At 45.6% G+C, this 21,842-nt stretch overlaps 1 protein-coding gene across 1 annotated transcript in view; it reads left to right on the top strand.

The window, feature by feature from the left end:
* Positions 1 to 2,805: 2,805 nt before the first annotated feature.
* The window catches only part of LOC306834906 (piezo-type mechanosensitive ion channel component 2-like), a 52,574-nt gene continuing 33,537 nt past the window's right edge, over positions 2,806 to 21,842 (top strand). The window contains exons 1-10 of the mRNA XM_079361193.1: positions 2,806 to 3,781; positions 7,860 to 7,967; positions 13,340 to 13,447; positions 13,907 to 13,949; positions 14,434 to 14,542; positions 15,116 to 15,332; positions 16,303 to 16,516; positions 17,055 to 17,202; positions 18,044 to 18,217; positions 18,362 to 18,476. Of these exons, the coding sequence (XP_079217319.1) occupies positions 3,718 to 3,781; positions 7,860 to 7,967; positions 13,340 to 13,447; positions 13,907 to 13,949; positions 14,434 to 14,542; positions 15,116 to 15,332; positions 16,303 to 16,516; positions 17,055 to 17,202; positions 18,044 to 18,217; positions 18,362 to 18,476 (1,300 nt within the window). The 5' untranslated portion in view covers positions 2,806 to 3,717. The remainder of the gene's footprint in view (positions 3,782 to 7,859; positions 7,968 to 13,339; positions 13,448 to 13,906; positions 13,950 to 14,433; positions 14,543 to 15,115; positions 15,333 to 16,302; positions 16,517 to 17,054; positions 17,203 to 18,043; positions 18,218 to 18,361; positions 18,477 to 21,842) is intronic.

Raw genomic sequence — 21,842 nt, 5'->3', positions numbered from 1 at the left:
TGCAGGGGGCGCTGGAGTCCCCCGTGTGTCCCTGCAGGGGGCGCTGGAGTCCCCCGTGTGTTCCTGCAGGGGGCGCTGGAGTCCCCCGTGTGTCCCTGCAGGGGGCGCTGGAGTCCCCCGTGTGTCCCTGCAGGGGGGCGCTGGAGTCCCATGGATGGCGGTCTCCGTGCTGGAAATGCTGTCTCAGGCTAACTCTGAGTCAAGCTAACGACAGGCTGAGAGCTGAGGCGGGTTTTAAGCCTCCTGACAAACCGTGACACGGCGCCCACCTGTCAATCAGCTCAGCTACACGCCTTATTGTGAATAACTCTGATCCTTCATCCAATCAAAACTGCTGAGTCATCAAAACATTCCCCCCGTACAGTGTGTGTGGATGGAGACATGAGCTAATCACACCTATTTGGTTTTTTGAAGCAGGCTGTAAACATGTTCATGTCTGCTGTAAAAACAGGCTGTTTGAATGGGTGTGTATGTGACTTCCTGTGCTGCTGCAGCCAGCCTCTAGTGGACACTCCAGGTACTGCAGCCAGCCTCTAGTGGACACTCCAGGTACTGCAGGATGTTACACTTCAGCATTGACTTAATTTTTAATCACCAGAGGTTGCTGGTTGTGATGAGCCCATGCTGTGTGTGTGTGTGTGTGTGTGTGTGTGTGTGTGTGTGTGTGTGTGCGTGTGTGTGTGTGTGTGTGTGTTATTTACTCACCAATAAATTATGTCAGGAAGTGATCCGGACAGAAAAAAAGAAAAAAAAGACATGACATAAACTTAGCTCTTCACACATTTTATTTCTCTGAACATCAAACTAACAGAATCATTTATAATCATTAAATTGTTTCATGTCGTGAGTTCAATAAGTAACTTTCAATATGACAATATTTAAATCTATTTCATCAACGCCGTCTCACCTTGATCATCCCGGATGGACCTGAGAGGAGCGGACTGTGTGAAGGTGTGCGTACAAACTGTTTTATAAATCAGAATTATTTTATGTGCACGCCATTTCCGGGTTTTTGGCGCTCGTACATTTTTAGTCTGGATTCTGGGAGATTATTTAAATAGGCCAAATGAACGTTTGACTAAAAACAACAATGTTTAGATGACTCATGATGACATCACGTCTCCATAGTGACGGACAGGTCTGACATCATCTTTCACTAACTGATCCTGAATGAAGTGTGACCCTGAAGGGCCTCCGTACTCTCTACTGTGACCTGTTTACAGAGTGTGTGTGTGAGCTGAAGCTCTGCAGTTTAGCATGTCGACATGTTTACACACACACACACACACACACACACACACACACACACACACACACACACACACACACACACAGTGAACATGAACAGTTTACCTGTACAGGAGTGCAGATGGCTCAGTGATGAAGATGAGGATGAAGGTCTGTTCAGATGAGTAATGACGCCTTTGTTTCTCTCTCTCTCTGTCTCTCGCCCGCTCAGTGGTTTTAATGGATTAGACACATGAGGCCCCTCCCACAAAGATTAACCCCCCCCCCTCCCCTCACAGCTGTCACTCACAGGATGGGGCGGGGCATACAGCTGTTAGAGTCTCACCATCATGCTGCAGAGGATTATGGGATATGTGTTCACATTAAATTAAATGTGACATTCATCGATTCACTGAAGCTACTCCGTGTGTGTGTGTGTGTGTGTCTGTGTGTGTGTGTGTGTGTGTCTGTCTGTGTGTGTGTCTGTGTGTGTGTGTGTGTGTGTGTGTGTGTGTGTGTGTGTCTGTGTGTGTGTGTGTGTGTGTCTGTGTGTGTGTGTGTGTGTGTGTGTGTGTGTGTGTGTGTCTGTCTGTGTGTGTGTCTGTGTCTGTGTGTGTGTGTGTGTGTGTCTGTGTGTGTGTCTGTGTGTGTGTGTGTGTGTGTGTGTGTGTGTGTGTGTCTGTGTGTGTGTGTGTGTGTGTCTGTGTGTGTGTGTGTGTGTGTGTGTGTGTGTGTGTGTGTGTGTGTATCTCTTCTCAGGAGGCACACAGTTAGACTTTCTGTATTGTCGTTCAAACTTGAACTTTACGGTGCAGAAAATATGACAAACAGTCTTTACAAAATATAAAGAAACAAAAGACATGAAATTACTATACTGATAAATACTCTGTTAGAGGACCCTGTTAGATAGAGGACTCTGTTAGATAGAGGACCCTGTTAGATAGAGGACTCTGTTAGAGGACCCTGTTAGATAGAGGACTCTGTTAGAGGACCCTGTTAGATAGAGGACTCTGTCAGATAGAGGACTCTGTTAGATAGAGGACTCTGTTAGAGGACCCTGTTAGATAGAGGACTCTGTTAGATAGAGGACCCTGTTAGATAGAGGACCCTGTTAGATAGAGGACTCTGTTAGATAGAGGACTCTGTTAGATAGAGGACCCTGTTAGATAGAGGACTCTGTTAGATAGAGGACTCTGTTAGAGGACTCTGTTAGAGGACTCTGTTAGATAGTGGACTTCTGTTCACAGGGTTTGGGTTAACCCTACCCCTAACAGTATAGTTTTTTCACAGCAGCAGGTTTCTCTTATAGAAAAGTTTGTGCACCATATGAAATAATAACTTTACGATGTTAACAGGGAGTCTCTTCCTTGTCTTTATATTAATAATTTAATGGTGTTTATTTCTTTGTTTACAAACAGCACACACATTACACATCAGTTATTTGTTTAAGGGTCAGATACATCTCAACATGTATGTTAACTGGTAAATTAGCTACGTTTTTAAAGGGGCGTGGCTTCAATGTCCTATTAAAGTTATTGACAGCACATCCGCTGATTTACCAAGGAAGCTGTCAATCACACGGTGGGCGGAGCATGCGAGCTCCTGCTGAAGCGTTGGAGAGAAGAAAAGTTCAACATCCTTCAGTTTGTCTGAAAAACACCAGAGAAGAAGAAGAAAAGAGAGGAGAAGGAGCAGGAGGGACAAAAGGAGAAGAACGCAAAGCCCGTCTCTTTTTCTGCGCGAGCTTGTTACTTTTTATTTGTTTTTAAGGGATTCAAAGCTTTGGACAGACGGACAGGAGGACCGAGAGACAGGACGACAGACAGACAGGAGGACTCAAAGACAGAACGACAGACAGACTGGAGGACTTAGAGACAGGACGACCGACAGACAGGCAAGAGGACCGAGAGACAGAAGAAAGAGACAGGCAGAGAGAAGACTGCTTAAAAATTGAACTCTGTGGCTGAAAGTAGCCTGTCTGTCTCTCAGCCTGTCTGTCCCTCAGCCTGTCTGTCCCTCAGCCTGTCTGTCCCTCAGCCTGTCTGTCCCTCAGCCTGTCTGTCCCTCAGCCTGTCTGTCTCTCAGCCTGTCTGTCTCTCAGCCTGTCTGTCCCTCAGCCTGTCTGTCCCTCAGCCTGTCTGTCCCTCAGCCTGTCTGTCTCTCAGCCTGTCTGTCTCTCAGCCTGTCTGTCCCTCTGGGGCTCCAGGTTCGGGGGCTCCAGGTTCGGAAGATGGCAACGGGTTGCGTCACCGCCCTCAGCCGGCCTCGCGGTTCCTTCAACGGGCTCGCGCAGGTCTGACGTCCGCTGCTGCGGGGACTATTGCCGGGACCGCATCTTATTGGCCCCTGATTTACCCTGGACAGGATCTGATTGACCCCTGATTTACCCTGGACAGGATCTGATTGACTCGGGACAGGATCTGATTGACTCGGGACAGGATCTGATCTTTAAAATACGCGGACTAAAGCACAGTACTGAGTGGGATCAGGATGCCCTCAGAGGTGACTGCAGGTGTTTTTATTAGGGTTGTGTTGCCCTTCACTTTGACTGCAGGTAAGATATCACACAATAGCCTACTCTATGATATCAATTAATGAGAATAAAGTCCTTATTTGAGCCTATAGTTATATCAGTAAAGCAGCAGCTTTCAGTACGAAAATGAGGACCATGGAGTGTCTCTTGAACTTCCACTTAGTAAGTCGAGGTTTCATAAATAAGGAAATATTTTTCGAGGAAGTGAACTCTCTAACGAACTGCTGGTCTCTAAATATCTCTGACTAAAAGAGAGAACCACCCTGACTTAAAGAGAGAACCACCCTGACTTAAAGAGAGAACCACCCTGACTTAAAGAGAGAACCACACTGACTTAAAGAGAACCACCCTGACTTAAAGAGAGAACCACACTGACTTAAAGAGAGAACCACACTGACTTAAAGAGAGAACCACACTGACTTAAAGAGAGAACCACACTGACTAAAAGAGAACCACCCTGACTTAAAGAGAGAACCACACTGACTTAAAGAGAGAACCACACTGACTTAAAGAGAGAACCACCCTGACTTAAAGAGAGAACCACCCTGACTTAAAGAGAGAACCACACTGACTTAAAGAGAGAACCACACTGACTAAAAGAGAACCACCCTGACTTAAAGAGAGAACCACACTGACTTAAAGAGAGAACCACCCTGACTTAAAGAGAGAACCACTCTGACTTAAAGAGAGAACCACACTGACTAAAAGAGAACCACCCTGACTTAAAGAGAGAACCACACTGACTTAAAGAGAGAACCACACTGACTTAAAGAGAGAACCACCCTGACTTAAAGAGAGAACCACCCTGACTTAAAGAGAGAACCACACTGACTTAAAGAGAGAACCACCCTGACTTAAAGAGAGAACCACCCTGACTTAAAGAGAGAACCACCCTGACTTAAAGAGAGAACCACACTGACTTAAAGAGAGAACCACACTGACTAAAAGAGAGAACCACCCTGACTAAAAGAGAGAACCACCCTGACTAAAAGAGAGAACCACCCTGACTAAAAGAGAGAACCACACTGACTTAAAAAAACCACCCTGACTTAAAGAGAGAACCACACTGACTTAAAGAGAGAACCACACTGACTTAAAGAGAGAACCACCCTGACTTAAAGAGAGAACCACCCTGACTTAAAGAGAGAACCACACTGACTAAAAGAGAGAACCACACTGACTAAAAGAGAGAACCACACTGACTAAAAGAGAGAACCACACTGACTAAAAGAGAGAACCACCCTGACTAAAAGAGAGAGCCACACTGACTAAAAGAGAGAACCACCCTGACTTAAAAAAACCACCCTGACTTAAAGAGAGAACCACCCTGACTTAAAGAGAGAACCACACTGATTTAAAGAGAGAACCACCCTGACTCAAAGAGAGAACCACACTGACTAAAAGAGAGAACCACACTGACTAAAAGAGAGAACCACCCTGACTTAAAGAGAGAACCACCCTGACTTAAAGAGAGAACCACCCTGACTTAAAGAGAGAACCACACTGACTAAAAGAGAGAACCACCCTGACTTAAAGAGAGAACCACCCTGACTAAAAGAGAGAACCACACTGACTTAAAAAAACCACCCTGACTTAAAGAGAGAACCACTCTGACTTAAAGAGAGAACCACACTGACTTAAAGAGAGAACCACCCTGACTTAAAGAGAGAACCACACTGACTTAAAGAGAGAACCACCCTGACTTAAAGAGAGAACCACCCTGACTTAAAGAGAGAACCACACTGACTTAAAGAGAGAACCACCCTGACTTAAAGAGAGAACCACCCTGACTTAAAGAGAGAACCACCCTGACTTAAAGAGAGAACCACACTGACTTAAAGAGAGAACCACCCTGACTTAAAGAGAGAACCACCCTGACTTAAAGAGAGAACCACCCTGACTTAAAGAGAGAACCACACTGACTTAAAGAGAGAACCACCCTGACTTAAAGAGAGAACCACACTGACTTAAAGAGAGAACCACCCTGACTTAAAGAGAGAACCACACTGACTTAAAGAGAGAACCACCCTGACTTAAAAAGAGAACCACACTGACTTAAAGGGATACTTCACCCATTTACATGAAGCTGTGTATCATTAGAAACATGGTAGTAGTGTTGAATGGTCGTGAGTCCAGCCCACATTTTGCCCTGAGACCAGAAAAATATGTTTTTCTTTGCTTTAAAGTTTTCTTCATGTGATGTAAAAAGCGTCATATTGCATGACATGAAGAAAACTTCCAGGCAAAGAAAATAGTTTTTTCTTTTTTTTTTTTTTACACATATTTACATGTTCTGAACTTGCCAACATGTACAGACCTTAGTGAAAATGTGACGTTAGTGATGAGTTTCTGAGTGACATCCACACATGCAGTAAGTAGTTCGTAAAGAGACATTTATACAACTTCTCGGGTGTCTTAACACCTTCCAAGATGTCCCACAACCTTACAAGATGTCCCCAAACCTTCCAAGATGTTCCAGAACGATTTAACATATCCCAGAACCTTCCAAGATATGCCTGCAACTTCCAAGATGACCCGAACCTTCCAAGATGTCCCAGCATCTTCCAAGATGACCCCGAACCTTCCAAGATGTCCCAGCATCTTCCAAGGTGTCCCAGCATCTTCCAATGTGTCCCAGCATCTTCCAAGATGACCCCGAACCTTCCAAGATGTCCCAGCATCTTCCAAGATGACCCCGAACCTTCCAAGGTGTCCCAGCATCTTCCAAGATGTCCCAGAACCTTCCAATGTGTCCCAGAACCTTCCAATGTGTCCCAGCATCTTCCAATGTGTCCCAGAACCTTCCAATGTGTCCCAGCATCTTCCAATGTGTCCCAGAACCTTCCAAGGTGTCCCAGCATCTTCCAATGTGTCCCAGAGCCTTCCAAGATGTCCCACAACCTTACAAGATGTCCCAGAACCTTCCAAGATGTTCCAGAACGATTTAACATATCCCAGAACCTTCCAAGATGTCCCAAAACCTTCCAAGGTGTCCCAGAACCTTCCAAGGTGTCCCAGCATCTTCCAATGTGTCCCAGAACCTTCCAAGGTGTCCCAGCATCTTCCAATGTGTCCCAGAGCCTTCCAAGATGTCCCAGAACCTTCCAAGATGTCCCAAAACCTTCCAAGGTGTCCCAGAACCTTCCAAGGTGTAAGAGTATTGCAAAAGCATGCTGAAGTAAACATGAGGTAGTTTTTAGGAGGTGTATGAAGAGTCTTTGATGTTTGCAGAAATTTTCCTTTAAAGAGCAAACTGCTTCACATTCCAAAGGTGTGTGTGTGTGTGTGTGTGTGTGTGTGTGTGTGTGTGTGTGTGTGTGTGTGTGTGTGTGTGTGTGTGTGTGTGTGTGTGTGTGTGTGTGTGTGTGTGTGTGTGTGTGTGGCAAAGAGAGAGACAGATGTTACCTGAGAAAGTAGAACTAATTTGTGTGCGGATGTTGGGGGAGGGGATCCAAACAGGGAAGCACTTTTCCTGTCTACAGCCCCCCCAACACACTTACACACACAGTGAGGATTTTTAGAGCAGAAAAGAGAAGGGGTTTCAGAGGAGCTGACAAACATACGGCCCTGAAGTTGATCGGAGAGGAGGGGAGAGAAAACTTCGGCAGAACAACATATCGGAGGTTTGGAGAGCAGTGTAGACAGAGCCACCATTCACCCCCCCAACTGAATGCTTTCTGCCTGCAGGCACCAGCCAATCCTCTGCCCCCTCCCCCTCCTCAAGTCTCCCAATCTTCAGAAGATGCGACTCTTGTGCATGTACAGAATACACACACTGATCAGCAGGAGGCCGCAGACAGAACATGAATCAGTACTCGATTTATGGTGCAGTTTGTTCAAAGCCTGTGCCCCCCCAGCTCTGTACTTCCCAGAGTCCTCAGAGGGTTCCTGTGCAATAGAGGACATCTTGCCACATTCCTGGGTAGAAGAGACTGATCCCAAGCGATGGACTACAGATCAGTCTCTCCCCCCTCCACGACGAGCTGGTCTCTCCCCCCTCCATGATGTGCCCACCTGGTTCTCTCGTTAAGATATGCGAGCTGGCATGAGGATCTTTGTATCGATCACTGATTGATTGATGAATTTTGTGTTTTCACAGCATGTGTGTTGCGGTTTAACGGATTCTCTCTGGTGTACGTCCTCCTGCTGCTGCTGCTGCCACTGCTGCCTGACCCCTCCTCAGGAACCACTCCTAACCCCTCCTCAGGTACCACTCCTAACCCCTCCTCAGGTACCACTCCTGACCCCTCCTCAGGTACCACTCCTAACCCCTCCTCAGGTACCACTCCTAACCCCTCCTCAGGTACCACTCCTGACCCCTCCTCAGGTACCACTCCTGACCCCTCCTCAGGTACCACTCCTGACCCCTCCTCAGGTACCACTCCTAACCCCTCCTCAGGTACCACTCCTGGCCCCTCCTCAGGTACCACTCCTGACCCCTTACCCTTCTCAGGAACCACTCCTGACCCCTGACCCTTCTCAGGAACCACTCCTGACCCCTCCTCAGGAACCACTCCTGACCCCTCCTCAGGAACCACTCCTAACCCCTCCTCAGGTACCACTCCTAACCCCTCCTCAGGTACCACTCCCGACCCCTCCTCAGGTACCACTCCTGACCCCTCCTCAGGTACCACTCCTGACCCCTTACCCTTCTCAGGAACCACTCCTGACCCCTGACCCCTCCTCAGGAACCACTCCTAACCCCTCCTCAGGTACCACTCCTGACCCCTCCTCAGGTACCACTCCTGACCCCTTACCCTTCTCAGGAACCACTCCTGACCCCTGACCCCTCCTCAGGTACCACTCCTAACCCCTCCTCAGGAACCACTCCTGACCCCTTACCCTTCTCAGGAATCACTCCTGACCCCTTACCCTTCTCAGGAACCACTCCTGACCCCTGACCCTTCTCAGGAACCACTCCTGACCCCTCCTCAGGAACCACTCCTAACCCCTCCTCAGGAACCACTCCTAACCCCTCCTCAGGTACCACTCCTAACCCCTCCTCAGGTACCACTCCTGACCCCTCCTCAGGTACCACTCCTGACCCCTTACCCTTCTCAGGAACCACTCCTGACCCCTGACCCCTCCTCAGGAACCACTCCTAACCCCTCCTCAGGTACCACTCCTGACCCCTCCTCAGGTACCACTCCTGACCCCTTACCCTTCTCAGGAACCACTCCTGACCCCTGACCCCTCCTCAGGTACCACTCCTAACCCCTCCTCAGGAACCACTCCTGACCCCTCCTCAGGTACCACTCCTGACCCCTCCTCAGGAACCACTCCTGACCCCTTACCCTTCTCAGGAATCACTCCTGACCCCTTACCCTTCTCAGGAACCACTCCTGACCCCTCCTCAGGAACCACTCCTGACCCCTTACCCTTCTCAGGAACCACTCCTGACCCCTTACCCTCCTCAGGAACCACTCCTGACCCCTCCTCAGGAACCACTCCTGACCCCTCCTCAGGTACCACTCCTGACCCTTCCCCCTCTGTGATGAAGTGCACTCTGTTAGAAGTCACACTCAGCTGAATAAAGTGTCCTTCCTCCAGGTGTTTAGGGCAGAAATGCAGTTTCAAGTTTTGAGAAATACTTCTCTCTCTCAGGCAGAAACAGGAAATGTGTGTTACCATGGTTTATTAGAGGCATCTTGCTTATAAAGCTTATTTTACATTAACTTGTCTATCCATCCATCCATCCATCCATTTTCTGCCTCTTATCCGGGGCCGGGTCGTGGGGGCAGCAGTCTAAGCAGAGACGCCCAGACTTCCCTGGCCCCAGACACCTCCTCCAGCTCTTCTGGTGGTCGACCCCGAGGCAAAACGATTATTTTTTGTTTTAACTTTTTATTAAGATTTAAAAAAGACCCAGAATGTGAGATGTTTCCGGAATGATCTTCCTGAGGAAGATGATTTGTGACATCATTTCCTGTTTAGGTTCTTATTACAGATCCAAAACTTTTCGCAGTGGACCATGCAAAGCCCTGTTTCCACTGAGCGGTTCGGTTCATCTCGGTATGGTGCGCATTTTGCAGTGTTTCCATAGACTAATCCCGGGAAAGGTTCCCAAATAGCCGATCCCTACCATCCTACTCTTTGGGACCTTTCTAGCCCTGTTTCCACACAGCAGTCTGGTACAGATCAGTACAGTTTGCTTCAGTAAAGCCTGATCCTGTTTCCACAGCCACTCGTGCCCTATTTGGTAGGTGGCGTGTAAGCCGACGGCCATTAGCCACGTCAGCTACGTAATAGCGTCTAACTAACTAATAAATTCAGCAAAGAAGAAAAACGCTGCACAAACAAAACTAACGAAGAAGACATCCAGCAGGTCATCTCCTCTGTCACTGTCATGTGACTCTTTATTACAAGAACTCAATCCAGCTTTGTTTCAGAGAAGGCTGTGTGCGGCGAGGAGAAACACAGACGTAAACAATCGACTGTTTAAAACCGGCAGGGTTGTGTTTGCCGCTGTCACACGGGAAGTGATGATTCTGTTGACCAATCAACAGACTGCAGTGTTAAAGCTCCATAGCTCCATGGCTCCATATTCTTGGGAACCCCAAGAACAGAAGGGTCCCAAAGAGAAGGACGGAACGGATCAGTTATTTGGGAATCTTTCCTGCCTATGGAAACGCCGTAAAATGCGTGCCGAACCGAACCACTCGGTGGAAACAGGGTTTCTGTGTAACCCGGGAAACTAAAGGCTGACTTGGAGGTCTTAATGTGAGAACTATGTGAGCCATGCAAGAGTGTGGAGGCCTTCTGCTTGGGCACGTCAACTCCATAAAAACCAGGGAGTCGTCTCATTCTTTTAGGTCTAGCCCCAGGTTCACGTGTTCTGTTAGAGATGTAGCTGAAACTTTACACTTTTATGATGGCCAATGGACTTCATGAGAGGTGAGAGGTAGTCATGGCTTAGGTAAAAGGCTAGGCTCTGTTTGTTGTGATGGGTTATCTGCAGTCATCTGCAGTTTAGCAGATGGCTGTTCATCATGTTCCGGGTCTGCTGAAGATTTCTGCCTGTTAAAGGGAAGTTTGTTCTTCTATGATGGATTAAGCTGAGCTCTTTAATATATCCATCAGTAAGGTCCTTTACCTGCTTTATGTAAACAATGAGCATGTTTACCTGCTTTATGTAAACAATGAGCATGTTTACCTGCTTTATGTAAACAATGAGCATGTTTACCTGCTTTATGTAAACAATTAACATGTTTACCTGCTTTATGTAAACAATGAACATGTTTACCTGCTTTATGTAAACAATGAGCATGTTTACCTGCTTTATGTAAACAATGAACATGTTTACCTGCTTTATGTAAACATAACAATGAACATGTTTACCTGCTTTATGTAAACAATGAACATGTTTACCTGCTTTATGTAAACAATGAACATGTTTACCTGCTTTATGTAAACAATGAACATGTTTACCTGCTTTATGTAAACAATAAGCATGTTTACCTGCTTTATGTAAACAATGAGCATGTTTACCTGCTTTATGTAAACAATGAACATGTTTACCTGCTTTATGTAAACATAACAATGAACATGTTTACCTGCTTTATGTAAACATAACAATGAGCATGTTTACCTGCTTTATGTAAACAATGAGCATGTTTACCTGCTTTATGTAAACAATGAGCATGTTTACCTGCTTTATGTAAACAATGAGCATGTTTACCTGCTTTATGTAAACAATGAGCATGTTTACCTGCTTTATGTAAACAATGAGCATGTTTACCTGCTTTATGTAAACATAACAATGAGCATGTTTACCTGCTTTATGTAAACATAACAATGAGCATGTTTACCTGCTTTATGTAAACAATGAGCATGTTTACCTGCTTTATGTAAACAATGAGCATGTTTACCTGCTTTATGTAAACATAACAATGAGCATGTTTACCTGCTTTATGTAAACATAACAATGAGCATGTTTACCTGCTTTATGTAAACAATGAGCATGTTTACCTGCTTTATGTAAACATAACAATGAGCATGTTTACCTGCTTTATGTAAACAATGAGCATGTTTACCTGCTTTATGTAAACAATGAACATGTTTACCTGCTTTATGAAAACAATGAACATGTTTACCTGCTTTATGTAAACAATGAGCATGTTTACCTGCTTTATGTAAACAATGAACATGTTTACCTGCTTTATGTAAACAATGAGCATGTTTACCTGCTTTATGTAAACAATGAGCATGTTTACCTGCTTTATGTAAACAATGAACATGTTTACCTGCTTTATGTAAACAATGAACATGTTTACCTGCTTTATGTAAACAATGAACATGTTTACCTGCTTTATGTAAACATAACAATGAGCATGTTTACCTGCTTTATGTAAACAATGAGCATGTTTACCTGCTTTATGTAAACAATGAACATGTTTACCTGCTTTATGAAAACATAACAATGAGCATGTTTACCTGCTTTATGTAAACAATGAACATGTTTACCTGCTTTATGTAAACAATAAGCATGTTTACCTGCTTTATGTAAACAATGAACATGTTTACCTGCTTTATGTAAACAATGAACATGTTTACCTGCTTTATGTAAACATAACAATGAACATGTTTACCTGCTTTATGTAAACAATGAGCATGTTTACCTGCTTTATGTAAACAATGAACATGTTTACCTGCTTTATGTAAACAATGAGCATGTTTACCTGCTTTATGTAAACAATGAACATGTTTACCTGCTTTATGTAAACAATGAGCATGTTTACCTGCTTTATGTAAACATAACAATGAACATGTTTACCTGCTTTATGTAAACAATGAACATGTTTACCTGCTTTATGTAAACAATGAGCATGTTTACCTGCTTTATGTAAACAATGAGCATGTTTACCTGCTTTATGTAAACATAACAATGAACATGTTTACCTGCTTTATGTAAACAATGAACATGTTTACCTGCTTTATGTAAACATAACAATGAACATGTTTACCTGCTTTATGTAAAGTGTCTCCAGATAACACCTGTTATGAACTGACGCTATACAAATAAAGATTGATTGATGGATTGATTGATTGGTTAGAGGATTTTGGAGTCATTTCAGGAGTGGCTCAGGGGTTAGAGTGGCTGGGTGAAGTCTGCTGCCTCCTCGGCTCCATCCTTGTCTCGGTCACTGTGAGGACTGTGGCTCAGTGTCCGGCTCCAAGGACCATTTGTAGGATACTGACGGTTCTAACTGGATCCACAAACCAACAGGAAACCAAGGGGGAATCAGATCGATCCACTTAATATCAACAGAAGGATTTAATGTTGATTGGTTCTAAAAAAAAACCCAATTCTAGTACCTGTCCAAACAAAGCACATGCACAATCTTTGAATGAATGTTGAGCATATACATTTTACATTTTTAAATACTAATCAGCCTTATCTCATAAGACACTTCATTACATGACTCATTAACAATAATGTCAATCCATTAAACACATGATCCCATAAAACCACAAAGTCTTCAGCTTACATTAATGTTCATTCAAAAGACACATGGCTGCAAACATTGAGTCCATCATGTGATTGTTGTTTCTGAATGATGTGCGTGTTGTGTTTCCAAGGTAACGTGCGTCGCTGTGTGATGGCGCTCTGTGTCTCCAGCTTTCTCTTTCTGTTGCTGCAGTCGTTCTTTCAGCTGACGACCCTGAGCCACCAGCCCGAGTCTAACTGTAAGAAGCACCTGTCTGTCTGCTCACCTGTGTCACAGTCACCTGTCTGTCTGCTCACCTGTGTAACAGTCACCTTTCTGTCTACTCACCTGTGTCACAGTCACCTGTCTATCTGCTCACCTGTGTCACAGTCACCTGTCTGTCTGCTCACCTGTGTCACAGTCACCTGTCTGTCTGCTCACCTGTGTAACAGTCACCTGTCTGTCTGCTCACCTGTGTCACAGTCACCTGTCTGTCTGCTCACCTGTGTAACAGTCACCTGTCTGTCTGCTCACCTGTGTAACAGTCACCTGTCTGTCTGCTCACCTGTGTCACAGTCACCTGTCTGTCTGCTCACCTGTGTAACAGTCACCTGTCTGTCTACTCACCTGTGTAACAGTCACCTGTCTGTCTGCTCACCTGTGTAACAGTCACCTGTCTGTCTGCTCACCTGTGTAACAGTCACCTGTCTTTCTGCAGGTACATCATGGCAGAAAAGTCTCAGTCAGCTGGGCCTTCTGAGGTAAGACCACAACAGACAGACAGACAGACAGTGTGTGTGTGTGTGTGTGTGTGTGTGTGTGTGTGTGTGTGTGTGTGTGTGTGTGTGTGTGTGTGTGTGTGTGTGTGTGTGTGTGTGTGTGTGTGTGTGTGTGTGTGTGTGTGTGTGTGTGTGTGTGTGTGTGTGTGTGTGTGTGTGTGTGTGTCAGAAGCAGGAGGGACTGACAGTACTCTCTCTGTCTAGACTCTAACTCTTTAAACACTTACACACCAATAAACTCAAACACACACACAAACACACACAGTGAGTAGAAACAGATGATATATATATATATATATATATATATATATACTGTAATATATATATATATATATATATATACTGTAATATATATATATATATATATATATATATATATATATATATATATATATATACTGTATATATACACACAAGAAAATAAGACAAAAACATGTCTCTCTGTCCGTCTTTCTGTCTGTCTCAGTTTGAAAGGAAGTGATGCAGGCTCTGCAGTGAGACAGCTGTTTCCAGATGTTGGCGTGTTGGTCGTCAGTTTGCTGACATGGAGGCTGATTGTGGAACTGAACATGCAGGTAACACACACTAATAAAGCAGATGTAACCTTGTTAAGTTGTCTCTTCTTGTTTCTTAATAAGGTTTCCTGTCTATTAGTGTGTAACCCAGTCAGCTATTTATTAACAGTAACATCATTATGTGACTGCACACACTATAATGATTATGTCTTGGTATCAATCACTTTATTTGTTCTGTCAGTGTCAGTGAGTATGGTTGAAAAAACATGAAACTAGACCTGCAGGACACCATCCTCCTTGTCCTCCTTGTCCTCCTCGTCCTTGTCCTTCTTGTCCTCCTCATCCTTGTCCTTCTTGTCCTCTGCCTTCTCCTGGTCCCTTTTATCCTCCTCCTCATCCCTCTTATCCTTTTCTTTCTCGTCCTCCTTGTCCTTCTCGCCCTTTTCATTCTCATCATTGTCCTCCCCGTCCTTCTTGTCCTATTCCTCCTCCTCGCCTTCGTCCTTGTGGTCATTGTCCTCCTCCTCATCCACCTCCTGTCAGGCTGTTGATCTTTTGACTTAATGTCCATCACACCTTTATGTTGAGACTCTCTAAGAGGGCAGAGGTGACACATTTTGCTGCATGTTTCAGCCTCAGCAAGAGATCCAGCCACAGCTGAATCTGGAGGAGCAGGAGGAGCTAATGTTTGAGGAGTACTCTGTACTTGGTGAAGAGGAGGAGGAGAAATGCAGAAGAAACAGGGTTCTCCTCGAACTGGAGTTACTGATTTGTAAAACCAGAAAGATTGTGGAGAATATGACAACAGCAGGAGGGAAAGTCCTTCTGACGGTTTTACTAGGACTCACAGGTAAGAATCCAGTATGACAGTGACCAATAGAATTCAGTATGTCATTGACCAATAGAATTCAGTATGTCAGTGACCAATAGAATTCAGTATGTCATTGACCAATAGAATCCAGTATGACAGTGACCAATAGAATTCAGTATGTCATTGACCAATAGAATTCAGTATGACAGTGACCAATAGAATTCAGTATGTCAGTGACCAATAGAATTCAGTATGTCATTGACCAATAGAATTCAGTATGACAGTGACCAATAGAATTCAGTATGTCATTGACCAATAGAATTCAGTATGTCATTGACCAATAGAATTCAGTATGACAGTGACCAATAGAATTCAGTATGACAGTGACCAATAGAATTCAGTATGTCATTGACCAATAGAATTCAGTATGTCAGTGACCAATAGAATTCAGTATGACAGTGACCAATAGAATTCAGTATGTCAGTGACCAATAGAATTCAGTATGTCAGTGACCAATAGAATTCAGTATGTCAGTGACCAATAGAATTCAGTATGTCAGTGACCAATAGAATTCAGTATGTCAGTGACCAATAGAATTCAGTATGTCAGTGACCAATAGAATTCAGTATGTCAGTGACCAATAGAATTCAGTATGACAGTGACCAATAGAATTCAGTATGTCAGTGACCAATAGAATTCAGTATGTCAGTGACCAATAGAATTCAGTATGTCATTGACCAATAGAATTCAGTATGACAGTGACCAATAGAATTCAGTATGACAGTGACCAATAGAATTCAGTATGTCAGTGACCAATAGAATTCAGTATGACAGTGACCAATAGAATTCAGTATGACAGTGACTAATAGAATTCAGTATGTCAGTGACTAATAGAATTCAGTATGTCAGTGACCAATAGAATTCAGTATGACAGTGACCAATAGAATCTTGAGGTGGTAATCTCCCCCTTTCTCTCTCTTACACCCCCCCCCCCCCAACCCCCCCTCAGGGATTGTCTTTCCCTCCCTATCCTCCCTACTCTATCTTCTTTGTTTCCAGGTGTTGTGTACCTGCTGGGCTTGGTCTGGTCAGGTCCCAACATTACTCTTCAGGTGTGTGTCTGTGATGTCACTTGTCTACTCCTCCTCCCACTTCCTGCTTGTGTACTGCTATCAGCTGCCCTCCCTTCAGGAGGCTTGGACTCCGAACAGCACCTCAGCCAGGTGAGATATTTTCAACATAGACTGAAGGGATGTACAGAGGAAGGAGAGGCGGTAGGGAAGCAGAGAGCGAAGTAAAGAGGGATGAAAAGAGAACAAAAGAAAGTAAGAGGTAAGGAGGTAGAGAAGGAGATAAAAATGTAAAGAATAGAAGAGGAGACAGAGAAACAAACAGGGAACGGTAGAGAAGTAAATTAGGATGAAGAACAGGAGGTAAAAAAGAAGAAAGGAAAGGGGAAGGTTAAAAAAAGTGTAGAGAAGGAAAGCAAACAGAAGGAGCCATGCAGGAAAATTACAGGTAGATTTAAACACAGCCTCTCTCATTCATTGTTTGGTGGCTCTGCTGCCTCCTGCTGGCTGCCTCACTGTATTTCCCTGTTACAGTCGAAGTGAATAAACGTGTAACAGCGGTTTGAATTATTCTTGGAAGTCTTTATTACGGATGCCTTCATCAAGAAAACTTCCAATCAATAAAATGAAGTGTGTACTCCACAACGAGAACTGCAGACTGATTTATTAATACGAAACTTGTTTATTGCAGTGTGATGGGCCTGGTCATGGTGGTCTCAGTGGACTGTGCTGCCCCCTGGAGGTTGCAGGTGAACAATGACCTCTACTGGTTTCACTTCGGCAGTCCACTGATGCTGCTACTGCTTTACAACACTGTGGCAGCTCTGTGGAGGAATCAGGTGACATCACTCAAAACATGATGACATCAGACAGCATACTTCCATGGGAACAGTTCACATTTGATGTTAGCGTCAACTAATTTAACTCACATACACTGCATGATGTCACTGCATGATGTCACTGCATGATGTCACTGCATGATGTCACTGCATGATGTCAGGGTATAACAGCCGTTATATCAATGTATGATGTCACTGCATTTTTCCACTGCATGATGCCACTGTATGATGCCACTGCATGATGCCACTTCATAATGTCACTGTATGATGTCACTGTATGATGTCACTGCATTTTTCACTGTATGATGTCACTGCATGATGCCACTTCATAATGTCACTGCATGATGTCACTGCATGATGTCACTGTATGATGTCACTGCATGATGTCACTGCATGATGTCACTGTATGATGTCACTGCATGATGTCACTGCATGATGCCACTGCATGTCACCGCATGATGTCACTGCATTTTTCCACTGCATGATTCCACTGTATGATGCCACTGCATGATGTCACTGCATGATGTCACTGCATGATGTCACTGCATGATGTCACTGCATGATGTCACTGCATGATGTCAGGATGAAACAGCCATGATGTCACTGCATGATGTCACTGCATGATGTCACTGCATGATGTCACTGCATGATGTCACTGCATGATTCCACTGTATGATGCCACTGCATGATGTCACTGCATGATGTCACTGCATGATGTCACTGCATGATGTCAGGATGAAACAGCCATGATGTCACTGCATGACGTCATGATTTATGAAGTAAATATTTTGCGGGTGAGTTTCTGCTCCCATTGCCTGACCTGAGTCACATGTTTATGCAGCTGATTGACGGCGATGGGGAGCGTGGTGTGGAGAGATCAGAGTCAGTGTTCAGTCAAAGCTCTGACATCGTCACTGCAACCAGTAACTTAAGTGATGAGGTCACTGGTGACATCACAGCGGAGAGGAGGAGAGAGCTGTGGAGGAGAACTCATGATCGCCCCGTGTTTAGAGACGTACGCTAATTTAACATCAAATAGTCTGTAATAATTGAGAGAAATGATATGATGTAATAATTGAATTCATGTCAATATTGATCAATTTGACTTTGTGTGTTTCATGTTCGCTCAGTAGCTTACAGTACACCTGTTTGTCTCCAGGTGCTGATGTTGTCCCCCAATAGCAGTTCGTCCAACTCTTTAGCCCCTCTCAGCCAAACTGCAGCACTGGGATTGGATTTGTCCTCCATGCCTCATTATTCTGTCAGCCAATCAGGTGAGTTTAAATTACAGCAGAACCTCAGAGCGTTGATGTGTGTTTTGATGTCACAGTGATCCAAAGTTATTGTTCCCCTGAGCTGGAATCTTTTTTCATTCATTGTAAACCTTTTTATTCTTCCTCTGGGTTTGCTTCAAAAATTCTGGTTGGTGTTTACATCCCACCAGAAGTCAACGTGCAGGAGGCACAGTATGCTCACACCGACAGTGTGTGGAGCGGACAAACCCGGACTCCTTAGTTATTGTCCTTGATGATTTTAACAAAGGTCACCTCAGACATGAGCTTCCTAAGCATAGGCTATAATGAGTATAATAGATTAAACGTCCGACCAGAGAGGGAAATGATTTGGATCTCTGTTATATCATCACGCCGTCCTCCGCGCTGCACTGGGCCACTCTGACCACGTCACGGTCCATCTGATTCCTTCATACAAGCAGAAGTTAAATCCCTGTAAGCCTGAGGATATGAAAGAAGTGGAGCAGTGAAGCGGTGTAAAGGCGTGCTTAGACCGTACTGGGATGTTTTCAGGTCTGACACAAACAGTCTGGATGAATCCGCAGAGGTTGTGAAATCATACATTGACCTCTGCCTTATGTGTAACATCAGGCGAACAACGAGCTCTGGTTCACAAACTCAGACAGGCAGGAAAAGGAGAGTTTTAAAAGGTTAAATGGACCTTCAGCAGGGCGCTGAGAGAAGCGTCTCTGATAAACTACAACAGTGAGATACTGGTTCAGTCTGGAAGGCTCTCAGACAGCTCACCAGCTACAAGTCTAAAGACCCCCCACTCTGTAAGTGACCTATGTCTGGACATCAACCTGAATGACTTCTACTGTCGCTTTGAAAGATGAAGGGACAGCCTGGAAACCAACGACTCCACTTCAGGACTCACCTCCCCCACTGTTCACTCAGACACCCCAGAGACCCCAGAATCACTGAGAGAGATATAAATAAAGCCCCGTTTCCACACAGCAGTCTGGTACGGATCGGTACAGTTTGGTATGGTTTGGTTCGATTAAGCCTGATCCCGTTTGTGTTTCCACAGCCACCCATGTTCTATTTGGTAGGCGGCGTGTAAACCGGATGACGATACTCGCTATGTAAATAGTGTCATATGATAGCAGCTATCTGCTAACGGCTAACAGCTAACAGCTAACAGCTAACTAATAAACTCAACAAAGGAGAAAAACGCTACATAAACCAAACCAACGCTGGAGACATCCAGCAGGTCATCTCCTCTGTCACTGTCATGTGACTCTTTATTACAAGAACTCAATCCAGCTTTGTTTCAGAGAAGGCTGTGAGCGGCGAGGACAGATACACACGTAAACAATCAGCTGTGTTACACTCAGTGCTTTAAATACGCCAGAGTTCTGTTTACTGTATAGTCACACAGGAAGTGACAATTCTTTCAACCAATCAGGAGACGGCAGTGTTTAGCTCCACCTTTTCGGTTCTGCTCGATATTCTTGGCACCCCGACGGAAGGGTCCCAAAAAGTGGGAATCTTTCCCGGGGAGGAGTACAGAAGGAAGGTAGAGCAGAAGCTGCAACAGAACAACATGAGGGAGGTCTGGGAGGGCATGAAGACCATCACAGGCTGCAAAAAGAAAAATAACAACACAGAAGACGGGGACCCTGAGAGAGCAAACCAGCTCAACTTGTTTTTTAACAGGTTTGACAGCCCCGTCACTGCAGCCAGTGCCTGTCCCCCACCCCCCCTCCCCAGCACCCCTCTACACACCCCCTCCCTCCCTCTCACTCCCCCCAACACCTCCACCAGGACAGACACAACCTCCAGAGACAATCCATCCCCCCTCCCCCCCACCATCACCAGAGACCAGGTGAGCAAGGAGCTGAAGAGACTCCGTCCCAGGAAGGCAGCAGGCCCAGACAAGGTGTGTCCCAGGATGCTAAAGGCCTGCTCTGCTGAGCTGGGGGAGCCACTTCAGCACATCTTCAACATGAGCCTGCGGCTCGGGAAGGTTCCTGTGCTCTGGAAGACCTCGTGCCTCACCCCGGTCCCCAAGAAGAAGAACCCCAGTGAGCCAGGAGACTTCAGACCAATCGCTCTGACATCCCACGTTATGAAGACCTTCGAACGGCTGCTGCTCCAACACCTCAGACCCCAGGTCCAACACGCACAGGATCCCCTGCAGTTTGCATACCAGGCAAAGGTGGGCGTGGACGATGCCATCCTCTATCTTCTACACAGGGCTTACTCTCATCTGGACAAAGGGAGCAGCGTGATGAGAATCATGTTCTTTGATTTCTCAAGCGCCTTCGACACCATCCATCCCCTCCTACTGAGAGACAAGCTGACCGAGATGAGGGTGGACTCGCACCTGGTGAGGTGGATCACGGACTACCTCACAGAGAGACCACAGTACGTCAGACTGAAGGACTGCACATCTGACACTGTGGTCAGCAGCACTGGAGCACCACAGGGGACCGTGCTCTCCCCCGTCCTGTTCACCCTGTACACCTCTGACTTCCAGTATAACTCTGAGCTCTGCCACATGCAGAAATACTCGGACGACACTGCGATAGTTGCTTGTGTCAGGGATGGACAGGAGGAGGAGTACAGGAGCCTGATCGAGGACTTTCTGACGTGGTGCAGTGCCAACCACCTGCAGCTAAACACCTCCAAGACCAAGGAGATGGTGGTGGACTTCCGAAGGAATAAACCACATCTAGAACCTGTTTCCATCGGCGGGGTCGACGTGGAGGTGGTCAGGACCTACGGGTACCTGGGGCTGCAACTGGATGACAAGCTGGACTGGTCTCCTAACATGGACACTACCTGCAGGAAGGGACAGAGTCGTCTGTACTTCCTGAGAAGGCTGGGGTCCTTCAACATCTGCAAAAAGCTGCTGCAGATGTTCTACCAGTCTGTGGTGTCCAGCGTCCTCTTCTACGCCGTGGTGTGCTGGGGAGGAAGCTGCAAGAAGAGGGACGTGTTTGTGTCTTAAGCCCCTGTTTTGTGGAAACAGGGCTTAAGACCTTTAAGAGACAGAACCCCTGCTGGACCAGACTCTGTCTGTCCCTCCACCTTGAAGCACTGTGCTGATCAGCTGTCTCCAGTCTTTACGGACATTAAAACACCTCATTGGAGACATGTCACGTGCAAGTCTGCTTCAAGTCCTCCACCATCATCCCTGTCCCCAAAAAACCAGGGACCACAGGACTGAAGGACTTCAGACCTGTCACCCTGACCTCTGTGGTGATGAAGGTCTGCTGATGACTCTGTCAACCTGGCCCTCCACTCCATCCTCAAGCATCTGGACTCAGCAGGAACCTATGTCAGGATCCTGTTTGTGGACTTCAGCCCTGCTCCAGGACCAGCTCTCTCAGCTGAACGTGC

Source organism: Symphodus melops, assembly GCF_947650265.1.
Source record: "Symphodus melops genome assembly, chromosome: 14".
Lineage (NCBI taxonomy): Eukaryota > Metazoa > Chordata > Actinopteri > Labriformes > Labridae > Symphodus > Symphodus melops.
Note: the sequence above shows the minus strand (reverse complement) of the source record. Positions and strands in the feature narration are given on the sequence as shown.